General features: G+C 36.8%; 1 protein-coding gene across 2 annotated transcripts in view; it reads right to left on the bottom strand.

The window, feature by feature from the left end:
- The window catches only part of pi4k2b (phosphatidylinositol 4-kinase type 2 beta), a 78,483-nt gene that overhangs the window by 17,752 nt on the left and 45,020 nt on the right, over positions 1–15,711 (bottom strand). For both annotated transcript variants that reach the window (XM_028801745.2, XM_028801744.2), the window contains exons 3-5: positions 12,927–13,127; positions 8,115–8,246; positions 604–757 (exon numbers count right to left, since the gene is read on the bottom strand). In XM_028801745.2, coding sequence (XP_028657578.1) covers positions 604–757; positions 8,115–8,246; positions 12,927–13,127 — 487 coding nt within the window. The remainder of the gene's footprint in view (positions 1–603; positions 758–8,114; positions 8,247–12,926; positions 13,128–15,711) is intronic.

Genomic DNA, 15,711 nt, shown 5'->3' on the forward strand with positions numbered 1-15,711 from the left:
TTTTTTTTTTACAGTTTCAAGTAATGTATTATGCCCAGATGTTAGGGTTATATAACACAGACAGCAAATGCTAAAGAAAGAGAGTCTGTTCATAATCCTGTCCAGTCCTAGGTCTGAGATGACTGTATTTTCCTAAATTTAGACGACTAACGTTATTAGACAAGCGGGCCAAAATGTAATTCACATAGGGTGCTAAGGCTATTGGGGGTGTTTGGTGAAATGTTTCCTATAATTGATTTCTACTTACGTATTCTAGATATCCTTTTGATGCCCATGTCAAAATGAACCTTTAATAAAGTTGTATCAAACTGTAAAAGACTAAACTGACAAATATTGGTGTCAATAAACTTTTTTTTCCCAGCCATGACTTCAACTGAAATCACAGAAAAATGTATGCAGCTCTTACTTTTAGTTCTTAACTTACAGTCTTGTGTCATACTTTTACTGCTCCTTATCTTCAATGGGGAGGGCAAAATTATATATATTTAAACTTTTGGATATCATTTTTTTTTTAATTCACTAAATCTCTGATAAAGAGGCTGACAAGTACTCAATGGCATTAAAAAATAACAAACAAATCTACTATATAGAAAACAGTCTTACCTGTATTCCTAATAACATAATCCAATATTACTAGTCGTTCAAACTGAGACTGAAGCTGTTTTCTTGTATTCTCTGGAAGGGGATCAGTCTCAAATTTGCGTAACCAAAAATCTGCTTCCTTGTAACCTTCAACAAAAAGCTGAAATGAACCAACCTAAAATAGAAGAGAAAGAAACAATACACAAAGGTAAAATATTAAGAACAATAGCTTGAAAGTGGCCTGAAGAAAATTTAAGAATGGGGTGTTAGTACCTAATGAGTAAGGTAGTCCCTGTTAAATTAAACATTTGAGTATAATAAGGGCCAGCAAATGAGTATTTACATTATCATTCAGGTTACAAAACTTAAATATCAAAAGCATATTTTCACATTATAAACATTTGACATCATTTAAATACTCCGACAATAGATTGCTACTCTGGTGATGTGAATATGCTCTCTAATAGTATACAGTGGTGTGAAAAACTATTTGCCCCCTTCCTGATTTCTTATTCTTTTGCATGTTTGTCACACAAAATGTTTCTGATCATCAAACACATTTAACCATTAGTCAAATATAACACAAGTAAACACAAAATGCAGTTTGTAAATGGTGGTTTTTATTATCTAGGGAGAAAAAAAAATCCAAACCTACATGGCCCTGTGTGAAAAAGTAATTGCCCCCTGAACCTAATAACTGGTTGGGCCACCCTTAGCAGCAATAACTGCAATCAAGCGTTTGCGATAACTTGCAATGAGTCTTTTACAGCGCGCTGGAGGAATTTTGGCCCACTCATCTTTGCAAAATTGTTGTAATTCAGCTTTATTTGAGGGTTTTCTAGCATGAACCGCCTTTTTAAGGTTATGCCATAGCATCTCAATTGGATTCAGGTCAGGACTTTGACTAGGCCACTCCAAAGTCTTCATTTTGTTTTTCTTCAGCCATTCAGAGGTGGATTTGCTGGTGTGTTTTGGGTCATTGTCCTGTTGCAGCACCCAAGATCGCTTCAGCTTGAGTTGACGAACAGATGGCCGGACATTCTCCTTCAGGATTTTTTGGTAGACAGTAGAATTCATGGTTCCATCTATCACAGCAAGCCTTCCAGGTCCTGAAGCAGCAAAACAACCCCAGACCATCACACTACCACCACCATATTTTACTGTTGGTATGATGTTCTTTTTCTGAAATGCTGTGTTCCTTTTACGCCAGATGTAACGGGACATTTGCCTTCCAAAAAGTTCAACTTTTGACTCATCAGTCCACAAGGTATTTTCCCAAAAGTCTTGGCAATCATTGAGATGTTTCTTAGCAAAATTGAGACGAGCCCTAATGTTCTTTTTGCTTAACAGTGGTTTGCGTCTTGGAAATCTGCCATGCAGGCCGTTTTTGCCCAGTCTCTTTCTTATGGTGGAGTCGTGAACACTGACCTTAATTGAGGCAAGTGAGGCCTGCAGTTCTTTAGACGTTGTCCTGGGGTCTTTTGTGACCTCTCGGATGAGTCGTCTCTGCGCTCTTGGGGTAATTTTGGTCGGCCAGCCACTCCTGGGAAGGTTCACCACTGTTCCATGTTTTTGCCATTTGTGGTTAATGGCTCTCACTGTGGTTCGCTGGAGTCCCAAAGCTTTAGAAATGGCTTTATAACCTTTACCAGACTGATAGATCTCAATTACTTCTGTTCTCATTTGTTCCTGAATTTCTTTGGATCTTGGCATGATGTCTAGCTTTTGAGGTGCTTTTGGTCTACTTCTCTGTGTCAGACAGCTCCTATTTAAGTGATTTCTTGATTGAAACAGGTGTGGCAGTAATCAGGCCTGGGGGTGGCTACAGAAATTGAACTCAGGTGTGATACACCACAGTTAGGTTATTTGTTAACAAGGGGGCAATTACTTTTTCACACAGGGCCATGTAGGTTTGGATTTTTTTTCTCCCTAAATAATAAACACCATCATTTAAAAACTGCATTTTGTGTTTACTTGTGTTATATTTGACTAATGGTTAAATGTGTTTGATGATCAGAAACATTTTGTGTAACAAACATGCAAAAGAATAAGAAATCAGGAAGGGGGCAAATAGTTTTTCACACCACTGTATTTCCCTATTAATATATTCCATTAAAGATTTATACGTCCAGACTATAAATGTACATTTATATTGCGCAATCAGAAAAGAATAATGGTATTATAATTTTTAATATACTGGGAGATATAACAATGATTTCTGTATTTGAATATGCACATGGTCAACTTATTTGGCAAATCACCTTGTTAATGCAAGTAGCCTGCTTCCCTTAACAGCAGCAACGCAACTGAAGTTAAACATTTATATATACAGCTGAGCCTACAGGAATGTCATACATTGTCACAGCAAAACAGTTTCTCCTTCCCATGTTTTGCCTCACTTCAGCATAGCACCTCTGCTGTGACCATTGCCTTAATTTTAACAGTCTTGGAGGTTCCAAAAACAGCAAGTGACATTCCACTTTTTCTGAAAACTCATTATGCCATTTTGCACTGACTCACTGGGAAGAGTTGTTTTAAAATTATGATTACATTATTTGGTGTTGTTTCCTTGTATGCTACAACATTGCCTATGGATATCCTTTTCTGTTCTAAGCCCAACGAGAAAGATTCAGAATGTCATACAGAAACAAATTTTTATATAAAATAGTGTTTTGGGTTTAAAGATGATATTTTGACATGGGGTTAGATTTAACTTCTAGCTTGGTCACAGTGAGTGCATTACTGTGTACTTTAATAAGCCGGAATATTCACAGAAACCCTGTTTCTAAAATGCCATGTAAACCTTTGTCCTGGTTAGAGAAAACAGGTAGAATTCTCCATGAATAACTCGGAAATTTGGCCATGTAAACACTTAACCGGGTTTTGGTTAAGGATTTTCTATTCTGTTCATGTTTGCTGCACTCTGTTTGTCTGCACATGTGTTAGCTTCACACATGCTTTCAGTAACCTTGTCCAAAAGATACATTTTCTGTAGCAAATACCTGGGCAATTGTGTTATTTCTTCTGGTTGAAATAATGAGTGAATATTTCAGAAAACACTACATTTATGTTGATGAGCTTAATGTACAGTGCTAAGTTCAGCAGCACAATCTCGGATGCAGTATTGGAGAAAACACGTTAAAAGTAAAGTGTGTTATGAAGTTAAATCACTTCTTACAGTAATGAAAAATATAATGCAAGTGACAGTTTAGTTTTAATCCAGCTATTAACAGCGTGATCAGGTGACACAGAGGCCAGTTTTCATACCACGGATCACTGGTGGCTTAGGTCGAAGATGTAAAAAGGGCGTGGATGTTACTTACTACACAGCAAATGAAGGACTAAATATAATTATAAAAAACAAGAAAATTGTCACAGGTTCATGCTTGTTTTCAGCCAATGATGACATTTCTCTCTTTTGCACGGCTTACAGTAATGATGTCAAGAACTCCAGAAATGTATATGTAAACAGAGTTTTTTTTAAGAAACCAGGTTTCTGCCCTAACTGGGTTACTCACCTTATCCTGGTTTGTGTGTACATGTAAAAGCACTCAGTGTTTTTGCCTGGGTTAATTCCAATGAGTGAGTGTGTATGACTGTACCAAACCAAATAATTGTGTACCTCTCCAGTCTGATTCCTGCCTGGCACTGGATGCTGCAGAGATAGTTTATGGTTGTATCACTTATGTGTATTTTTCTATATGGGATTATGTATAGAGATAATTGAGACATAGGACAAACTTAATACAGAACCATAACATTGATAAAAATGGAAGCTGAATCACTAACACCCGCTAAGTATGTGTGTATATAAATATAGAGAATATGAATGAATAATCAAGTGGGGGATTCATTTCAAACCAACGACACTAGAGCAGTATTAACCAGTATACTTTTCAATTTCCATAATGTCCAATATTTAACTAAATTTAATAGCAAATTTTCATGATGCATCTTTGTATTTTTTTTAATTGACTGATCATGTCTTTAATATAAATGCATTTTAGTGACCCCAGTTATCACTCACTACTGAGTCCTACTGAGTGTTCTGCAGTAGAAGAGAAAACTGTTAAATGGATTCTGAAAGCTGAACCTGGAATGTTTTAATCATTTCAAGAGATTAGTCTGTGTGACAAACTTTTAACATAAAACAGCTTATGCAAATGCTGATGTATTTTTTCATTAGCACATATAACTGTGTATCAACATTTTTAACAACAAACAAGATAAGAAAAAAATAGTGCCAATTGGGGCTGTACAAGGTCTTGAAAATTCACATTGTCATTTCTAAATGTTCTATACCAATGTATGATACCATCTCAGGGTGGGGGTGTCTGTGATTGTGTGGAGAGATAGAAAGAGGCTTGTGGATTATGAATAATTAGCTGCTCTACCCATGTACCACGGAAATTGTCTACCCTGGGCGGTTGGGAGGAATGGTTCAAGGGTGTTTTAGTTTATTTGTCCCCAATGAGGAAATCTGGTGTTATACAGAAGCTCTTTGAATAAATAAATACATAAATAGGTAGATAAGTAAGTAAATAAATAAATATGGAAGTGAAGGTTTGTAATATGGATTGAATATTTGTAACTAGTAATCCACAAGGGGAGAAAATGAATCACATATTTTAAAAAAGTTTTTTTTATTCCTAAACTTTCATAAACCTACCAGGTGTCATCAGAGGAAAATGACTACATATGCAGGAATCAAAGGCAATATATACTACAGCAAATTAGGCGGTGAGGGTTTAAGGGGGGGTTTTAATTATATTACTGGGCGGCAAATATAAAAGCTATTATTTGTATTGCGGACCAAGCCTGTGTCAGTCTATTTCTGTCCATGTTTTAATAGATAAAGTATCTATCTATCTATCTATCTATTAAAACATGGACAGAAATAGACTGACACAGGCTTGGTCCGCAATACAAATAAAATCCTGCAGTTCTTCTTTATATTTCTTGCTTTGCACCCCAATAAACACAAGTTATCTCCAATACACTAACAACGCAATTGTGCTTCACTCACTCAGAATATGGAACCAATGTAGGAAGTATTTTAAGATAGAGAAGCTTTTATCTGTAGCACCTCTGCATAAGAGCCACCTTTTTCCACCCTCTCAAACGTACACAGTTTTCAATGTCGGGAAAACATTAGGGATTAAATCACTTAGAGATCTGTACATAGACAATGTCTTTGTCTCCTATGAACAATTACACTCCAAATTTAACTTTCTAGCAACACATTTCTTTCACTACTTTCAAATTAGAAATTTTGCTAAATAGACTCTCACCCTCACCTTCCACCTACTGTACCTCTATACCGGAAAAAATATTGATCCATCTTGAGGACTCAGACAGTATTTCCATAATACATAAAACCATTTTACAGCCCCTCCCTTTCAAAGATCCAAGAGTACAGTGGGAAAAGGATCTCTCACTTAACATCTCAGAAAAGGAGTAGAAGGTAGCAAAGCTGAGAATTCACTTGAGCTCCATATGCGCAAAGCATAGAATTATTCAACTCAAAATTATATATCGAGTGCATCTCTCTCATTTAAAATTGTACAAAATGTTTCCAGGGCAAGATCAAACCTGTGAATGCTGCAATCAATTTCCGGACTCACTGGGCCACATGTTTTGGGCCTGCACCAAATTAACATCATTTTAGACCAAAATCTTTAAATGCCTTTCAGACAGCCTTGGTGATACAATCCCTCCTAATCCACTAACAGCTGTGTTTGATGTACTTCCAGATGGGCTCAAAGTGGAGAAGGACAAATAAACTATAATTGCCTTTACTACACTATTGGCACACAGACTTATCTTGCTCAACTGGAAGAATTCTAACTCACCTAATATAAGTCAATGAGATGTTATATATTATTTGAAACTGGAAAAATCCAAATTTGCACTTAGAGGATCTGTACAAAACTTTTTTCAAAACCAGGCAGGATCTAAATCAATAACATTTTAGAATAAGCATTTAAATTGAGGAGGCAATTTCTCTCCCCTCTTTTACTCCATTTATCTTTATTCATTTATTAATTTACCTATGTACTTACTTTTACTAGCGTATAGTTTTACTCTGCTGGCCTAGCTCTCTTTCGCTAAGGGGTGGAGGTTGATTAGTTTTGAACCTATTTTTGTAAAACTTGACTTATTTGTATGATATGCATTTAATATTAATAAAATAATAAAAAAAAACAAAACACAATAATACACAGGTAACTCTAGTGGATAGCTCTGCTGGCTAATATATCCAAAAAACTCTGTTCAAATCCTGATCCAATTACTCTCAATGTGAAGTTCATTGGTTCTCCCTATATCTGCTGCAGTAGGAAGCTTCAACTCTTGATTGTTAGCATCCTTGGCCTGAGTAGACTTTAAACAACATCTCAGACCAAACTTCTAAGACAAACTTATGAATCAATTCTGGTGTTCGGTCAGCCCTCTTTAACTACAGCAGAATAATGCTACAACTAGCCATGGCAACATAGGTATCTTTCTGTGTCTCTGAGCTCTTTATTCCTTCAATGATTATGTCTACAATTTAGCTTATAAGCTCCCAACTTTTATAGCCATAAGCTTCCAACACCATATGTCAACCTAAAACTGTTTTGTCCTCCTTGGAGAACTCAGTTGTTTCTCTCTCTGTGCTGTTAAAGGGTAATTAACTTTTAGATTAAGGTGAGCCATCTGTCCTTTAGCATCCTGAGGAATTACTATCAGTTTTCTTCCAGGGCACCACTCTCTCTTGTCTTAGTGTTCTAAAGGTTTCACTTACAGACAATGAAGAACAGAGTATACTGTCACTTATAAGAGCCCCACACAATGTTCTAGAATAGCTGCAATGCTTTTGTTGTTTTGTTCGTTTACTTTGGTAAATCCACAAAGTAACTGAATTATGCTACTAATGCATTTATTTTGTGAAATAAAATGGCACAGTAAATGTTTGTCTTGTAGCTTAAATTCTTTTTACTAATGTACCAGGTTGGCACATCTCCAAAAAAACATTTTTTTTTGTCAAAAACAATCTTAACAGAGTAAATGCTTTTGATATTAGTAACAGCACATTGATGCTTTGCATTTAAAAAAAAAAAAAAGTTCTGAAAATCAAGCTTTTAATTCATCACGTAGTAAAAGAAAAGCAGACATCAACTACTTTTATTATGTACCAAGCTGGAAAGATTTAGTAAACAGATTATTAAATAAAACTTTACCAATAAAAAAAATTAACTGCTGATACTAAACAGGAAAAAATGAGTGTTGTATTTGTGCAATTTACCCTGTAAACTCTTGAATACCTTCTCATGTCTAAATGTCTAGTTTGCTCATACAGATGTGGAAGTTGTCCAAAAGCCAGCAACTGGAATTTTCTCCTTCACAAAATCAGTCACAGCATGTTGTCAAAACAATAACATGTTCTTTTCTATCATTTTCTCACACTGACAGATGGAATCACTGGATATTTCATTATCATCAGGCTTTTCTTGATAATTCTAATGTTTGTGTGCATATATCTATTTGTATACCTTAGGTGGCAGTCCAATTCGATGAAACCTTTTTCCAACTGTTGGCACCTTCTCCATAGCGTATTTCTTTCCTCTAGATTTTGCTCTGTCTATTGCATTATAATTGAAGGTTTCGCTGACCAGCCAAACAACCTGAATGGGATGATCAGAAGTTTTATTAAAATTAATTTAATAATAGAAAAAATTTGTTTCCAAAAAACAAAGATGGCTGTATCAAAAATGTTAAGCATATTATTTTTGTCTTTAATATAATTTTATCATGGTCACTAGTCTAAACCACAACACGGTGCAGAATGCCCAGTGAGGATCTGGGCAGACAGTAACCCTTGGGTGTAAACCTTTATTCATATGTTTCTAATACTTGGTAACTCGATAGACAGATTTTATTACAAGGGGAAATTCACATACTCCAGCAGCAGCATAGTGATACAAAAAACAATATTAAATTAAAGATTGATAACAATGCAGGTAAAAACAGACAATAACTTTGTATTATGTTAACGTTTACCCCCAATCCCCCCCACCCGGGTGGAATTGAAGAGTCGCATAGTTTGGGGGAGGAAAGATCTTCTCAGTCTGTCAGTGGAGCAGGACAGTGACAGCAGTCTGTCGCTCAAGCTGCTCTTCTGTCTGGAGATGACACTGTTTAGTGGATGCAGTGGATTCTCCATAATTGATAGGATCCTGCTGAGTGCACGTCGCCCTGCCACAGATTTCAAGCTGTCCAGTTCCATGCCAACAATAAAGCCTGCCTTCCTCACCAGTTTGTCCAGGCGTGAGGCGTCTTTCTTCTTAATGCTGCCTCCCCAGCAATCCACCGCGTAGAAGAGGGCGCGCGCCACAACCGTCTGGTAGAACATCTGCAGCATCTTATTGCAGATGCTGAAGGACGCCAGCCTTCTAAGGAAGTATAACCGGTTCTGTTCTTTCTTACACAGAGCATCAGTATTGGCAGTCCAGTCTAATTTATCATCCAGCTGCACCTTTCTGATACAAGCAATTTATTACTTGAAAATGAAATGTTAAATAATGAATTTCTTTAAATCAGCTTCCAAATTTAACTGGAATACAGTAATCCCTCCTCGATCGCAGGGGTTGTGTTCCAGAACCCGTGAAAAATCCGTGAAGTAGATACCATATTTTTATATGGTTATTTTTATATTGTCATGCTTGGGTCACAGATGTGCACAGAAACACAGGAAGTTGTAGAGAGACAGGAATGTTATTCAAACACTGCAAAGAAACATTTGTCTCTTTTTCAAAAGTTTCAACTGTGCTCCATGACAAGACAAAGATGACAGTTCCGTCTCACAATTAAAAGAATGCAAACATATCTTCCTCTTCAAAGGAGTGCGTGTCAGGAGCAGAGAATGTCAGAGAGAGAAAGAAAAGCAAACAAATCAATAGGACTGTTTGGCTTTTTTAAGTATGCGAAGCACTGCCGTATAAAGCAGTTGCAATGAAGGCAGCAGCTCACACCCCCTCCGTCAGGAGCAGAGAATGTCAGAGAGAGAGAGAGAGAGAGAGAGAGAGAGAGAGAGAGAGAGAGAGAGAGAGAGAGAGACAGATAAAAACAAACAAACAAACAATCAAAAATCAATACGTGCCCTTCAAGCTTTTAAGTATGCGAAGCACCGTGCAGCATGTTGCTTCACGAAGCAGCTGCACAGAAGGGAGCAACGTGAAGGTAATCTCAGCATCTTTAGACGAGCGTCCGTATCGTCTAGGTGTGCAAACAGTCTCCCTGCTCACACCCCCTCCATCAGGAGCAGAGAATGTCAGACCAAGAGAGAGAGAGAGAGAGAAAAGTAAGTTGGGTAGCTTCTCAGCCATCTGCCAATAGCGTCCCTTGTATGAAATCAACTGGGCAAACCAACTGAGGAAGCATGTACCAGAAATTAAAAGACCCATTGTCCGCAGAAATATGTGAACCAGCAAAAAATCCGCGATATATATTTAAATATGCTTACATGTAAAATCCGCGATACAGTGAAGCAGCGAAAGGCGAACCATGATATAGCGAGGGATTACTGTACAACATTACAATTTAAGTACCCTGGGTATATGGTTGTATTTCCTTGTCCTAAAAATGAATCAATTAACTGTACAATGCTAAGCAAACAATTTAAAAAGACTAAAATATATTTATAATAAATTCTGAAACATGTCTAAGGGTGTACTCAAAGCTGCAGTTTGTTCTGTGCCGAAGCACATTTGTTTGCATGTAACTGCGCAAAGTCCAGTTTGTATGACTTATGTGATCGCTCCATGCCAGGCCAACTGTACCGTGCCCTGGCCCGCTTGGAAGAGGTGGGCCCGAGCACAGCTCAGTAGGATTCTGGAACAGTGTGATCGATAAACGTGCCTGAACACAGAAAACAGACATGACGTCAATGATGGGACAAATGAAATATTGCGTGAAATGAGAATTGCACTACCATTTGAGTTAAAAACAGGTTTTAATTCTTACCTTACACATGAACATGAATTGTAGTTGGCAAAAAAAACTGCTAATTCCTCCCTTAACATCATTTGTCACTGTAAAAATCTTCTCATATGTGCAGCATGATTAACAGCAACACGCTGCTTATCCCTCTCATTATCCCTCTCTACACGACTCCAAAAAAAAAAAAAACACAAAAAGAGTAAAATCATTTTGACATGCATGTTGTTATCCCGCCTTCGGATCTTGTTTTGACTTTACACAAAGTAGTGTGGTCATGATGAAAGTGTGCCCGGGCCCAGAAAGTTAAGCGCAGGCCAGTGGGGGAATGGGGGGTGGGGATAATCATGCTTGGGCACTGTACAGAACAAACATGCCTAGTGTGAGTACACCCTCGGTTGTAAAGCAAGTTTAAGATAAAATGCAAATGAGACAAGGAAAGTTTAAGTTAGTTTAAATATTATACCCACATTTGCAGAAAATTAATTTACATTTTCGAGAGAGAGAGGTTGGGAGCATGTGCAGATAGCATGTTCAGCACTGAGGCTAACCCAGATTAAAGTCAAGCTATTAAACTTCTCCCAACCAGAAATTTATACATACACGGTCTCAGATCTGATACACCATATCTAACTGCACCCCAAAATTATTCAATACTGTCATTTGACTTCTACATGGTACTTTATGTACTATGTGCCTTTAATGTTTTTCTTCTCTCAGTCCACTAAAGTGGCTTTTTAAAATTGGAGATTTTGCCTTATATATGGTATAGTTGCTCTTAGAAAATTTACAAAGTCATGCGTTCAGAATCACAAACAAAACAAAGGTGACAGTGATTTGACCATATTTAAACATAATTAGGTATTACTTATGAGTCCTTTATATCTCTCTGGATATATAAAGCACCCTTTGTAAAAGCCATCATTCTTTTTTAGACAATCACTGCAAAAATAAAGCCAAAGGAGCATTCTGCTGATGTGAGAAACAAATTCATTGAAATGCACAGGATAGGAAATGGCTACAAAAAACATTGAAGAGTTTAAAATTTTCTGTTAAGCACTGTTGGATCCATCATCAGAAAATGGAAGGTTCATAAAAGCACCTAGACTCTTACTAGAACAGGCCGCCCCTCAAAACTAAACATCAGAGCAAGATGTTGACTGGTGAGTGAGGCTACTAAAAATACTGTACAATAGTTGTCACTCTCATAAGTATGCAATGCTCTTTTGCTAAAACCTGAATGAAGGTGCAATGGTCCACAACTTCAAGAATTCTCCATAAAACAGACCTTTATGGGAGTGTAGCAAGAAAAAAGCCATTTCTTAAGAAAGTCCACTAAAAAGCATGTATGATATTTGCCATAAAACATAACAAAGACTCAGTTAAGATGTGGGGAAAGGTTTTATGGCAAAATAAGACCAAAATAGAACTTTTTGGCCAGACTTCAGAGGTATGTGTGACGTAAAACTAACACTGCCCATGCCCCAAGAAACACCATACCTATGGTGAAATATGGTGGTGGCAGCATTATGCTATGGAGATTCTTTTCATGTGCTAGGACTGGAAATCTTGTCAGAGTTAAATGGACAACGGGGGACACAAATACCACAAAATATTGTAGGAGAACTTGCTCCAGTCTGCTAGGAACCTACAGCTCAGGAGAAGATTCATCTTTAATTTGACAATGACCCTAAGCATAAGGCCAACGAAACACTGGAATGGCTCAAAAACAGAAAGGTTAACGTTACGGAATGGCTAAGTCAAAGAAAGCCCTGATCTGAAACCTATTCAGAAGCTGTGGTACTATTTGAAAACTGCTGTTCAGAGGTGCCATTCCACCAACCTATTCGATCTCTATACATTTTGCCAAGAAGAATGGGGAAGAATCACTCCTGAAAAATGTGCAAAACTGGTACATAAACACCCCAAAAGAATTAAGGATGTTATTGCAGCAAAAGGGTTCTCGACAAAGTATTAATGTGTAGGGCTTGAATATTTATGCAGACTGTAACTTTTGAATTTTTCTTCTTCAGTTAAATATCTGCAGAAAATGATTTATTTTGATTTACTGCAAGAATACAAGATTAACCTCTACAGGAAAGATTAAGGGTTGCATTCTTAAGACTGTAATTTTCATTTTAGGCAGAAAACAAACTAAAAGGTAACAAGCAGAACAACTTTCTAACAAATGAAATGTCATTTATAACTAATAATTCAACTGAAACAGATAGCAATTCGAGGACCAATATAAAAATGTATAAATACCCATACACAAAGTATTTGCTTGTTTGGGAGGGGTTGTATTTTTTACAGTTTACTCTGTAAATGCCATTAGCAGTTTTCACTATTTACACATTAAGAATAATTACCTTTGTTTTTGGTACAATATTTAGTCCCAGTTTTTGATCCACAAGCGAAGCAGCGGCCTCTGACAAATAGCCCTGATTAGGGACAAGGCATCCCCTTCCAAAGCAGCAAGGGCAGCAGATCTTGTGAAAGTATTTGGTCCATTTTGGATTTAGATGTCCATAAGGCTCTTCAGATTTTGGTTTAAATACACCAATTATATTCTAAAGACAAAACATATACAGTTAAAAGTTTAAAACTCACTACACCATAGACAGGTAAGACAGCAATCATTTTAGGGCAGTGTGGTGTCAAAGCAAGTAGTGCAGCTACCTAATGAATCTATCAAATTTGGTCATTGTCTGTATGGAGTTTACATGTTCGCCCTGAATCAATCCACAGAAAAGGAAATGCCCACTTCTAGCACTGTGGAAAGTGGCATGAATACAGTGGAACCTCGGGTCACGACCGTAATTCGTTCCAAAACTCTGGTCGTAACCCGGTTTGGTTGTGACCCGAAGTAATTTCCCCCATAGGATTGTATGTAAATACAATTAATCCATTCCAGACCTTGAGAACTGTATGTAAATATATTTTTTTTAAAGATAAGATTTTTAAGCAAAAAAATAGTTAATAATACCATAGAATGCACAGCATAATAGTAAACTAAATGTAAAAACATTGAATAACACTGAGAAAACCTTGAACAGAGAAAAGTAACATTGCAAGAATTCACGCTATAGCCTTGCGAACTGCTTGCTGTGAACACTTTTTTTTTTTTTTTTCAATGAGTTTTAAGCACAGGGAAAACATGAACATTTGAAAAATCTGTAATTTAATAAACCACCAAGAAAAGTAACATTTCAACAATGCATGCTACGAACCGATCGCTGTAAAAACTTTTTTTAATGAGTTTTAAGCACAGGGAAAAACATGAACATTTGAAAAATCTGTAATTTTATAAACAACCAAGAAAAGTAACATTGCAACAATGCACGCTACGAACCGATCGCTGTAAACAGAAGTGAAGTGGAGATTAAAATCCAATAGAAAAAAGTCCATTAAATACAAGGAGGTTAAAACAATGCTCGAATCAGTTCGTTTAAAAACAAGCCCGGTGCATTCTTTAACTGCCTGCTCGGCCTTACACGGCCAGCCCTCTCTCTCTTGCTCTCTCGCTGCACAGGGAGAGACTGAACACGTGCGGAAATCATCGGCACGTACGAACCGGAACAGAAACTGGCTTGTTCGTCACCCAAGTGTGTGGTCGTGAACAGATACAAAAGTTTGGCGAACTTCTTGGTCATAACCCCATTTGTATCTGGTCCGAGACGTTTGTGACCCGAGGTTCTACTGTATATTGTCATCAGTGACTGTTCTCACAATTCTTATGTGAAATTTTTTCACAGAAATGACAGACCTGACAGTGTACAGAGTATGCTAATGCAATAATAAACTGATTTTTTGCCTGTGTGTGTGTGTATGCATCTAACAAACACATGTACAAAATTCATTACATGCAACTGTGTTTACATATAATTCAAAACATGTGCTACCATTTCAATATAGATGTACTGAAATCATTCTCAAATGCACCTCATCCACAGCCAAGTAATACTTTGCATTGGTCTTTTCATTTTCATAAATAAAAGACTACTATTTATTCTTATTGTTGTATTTATTGTCAGTCTACAATGTCTAAAAATTTTCTGAGTCCACCGTGGCTCAATCACTCCTTCCACTATGTGCCACTTCACATATTCTCCCATAACCATGCAAAATTCATGTTGGCTGTGTACTTTGTTTTCAACAGTGTGTGAAAAACGCTGCAATGCTATTTCAATTCAGTTTATAGTCATCTTTTTACCAAACTGAAATAACTGGAGTGTTGACAGTTTTCAGGTTGTTTTATTTTTGTTCATCACATGTAATGAAACAATGTGGGATTAGAAGTATGACATTTTTTCACTGATTATTTTATAAGTGTCTGCTAAAAACAAACAGAAATTCACATTTGAGAAACAATGTTCAATAGTGTATCAATAACAGTGGCAGGAGATGATTTGTTGTGGTAAAAAGGATATACAAATGTGTTCAAGTGTGTCTGAAGAGACAGACAGTGATTCACACATGGGTACAAAACGTTCACAACACACTGCTTGTAGTGGAAATAGGGGTCTTTCAAGTTAAAAAAAAAAAGTTATCAGTCATACTTTCAAAGTAGAGTTTTAGAGTTGCAACAACATGGGCATTTGAAGTGCATCAAATTAGCAAAAGTCAAGGAAGGATAGGAGCATGACATGCACATTGGTGACATAATTAACGCTTTAAAAACACAATGCCAATTGGTATGTTAGGTCATGGTGCTCCTGTTGCTGGGGTGTGGAGAATTGCCGTATGTCACTATAATGTCACTTATTACAGTTGAAAGTAACAACAGTCTTTAGGACTGTTGGTCTTTTTTAATTAAATAAAAACACTGCAAATGCTAAAGCAAAACTTCAAGGCAAATACCTTTTTTTTTTTTTTTTTTTTAATGTTCATTGGCAAGACGATTAATTATAAGCAGTCCAATGCAATCAGACCACATCTTGTAACAAAGTAGTAAACAACATTTATAAAACTAACTCAATAGAGAAAACAAATATCTTTATTCTACTGTATCTTGCCTTCATGTCTCTGTCTTGTAATATTGTGAGCTTGGCTACATTCTTTGGAAAGCATTTAGAAATGTTTATGAAGTTGTTGATAAAATTACACCCATTGCAGACAGTTTCTAATTTGAAGCACAGGCTAGCAGCCTCACCT

The sequence above is a fragment of the Erpetoichthys calabaricus genome, chromosome 5 (genome assembly GCF_900747795.2).
Source record: "Erpetoichthys calabaricus chromosome 5, fErpCal1.3, whole genome shotgun sequence".
Taxonomy (NCBI): domain Eukaryota; kingdom Metazoa; phylum Chordata; class Cladistia; order Polypteriformes; family Polypteridae; genus Erpetoichthys; species Erpetoichthys calabaricus.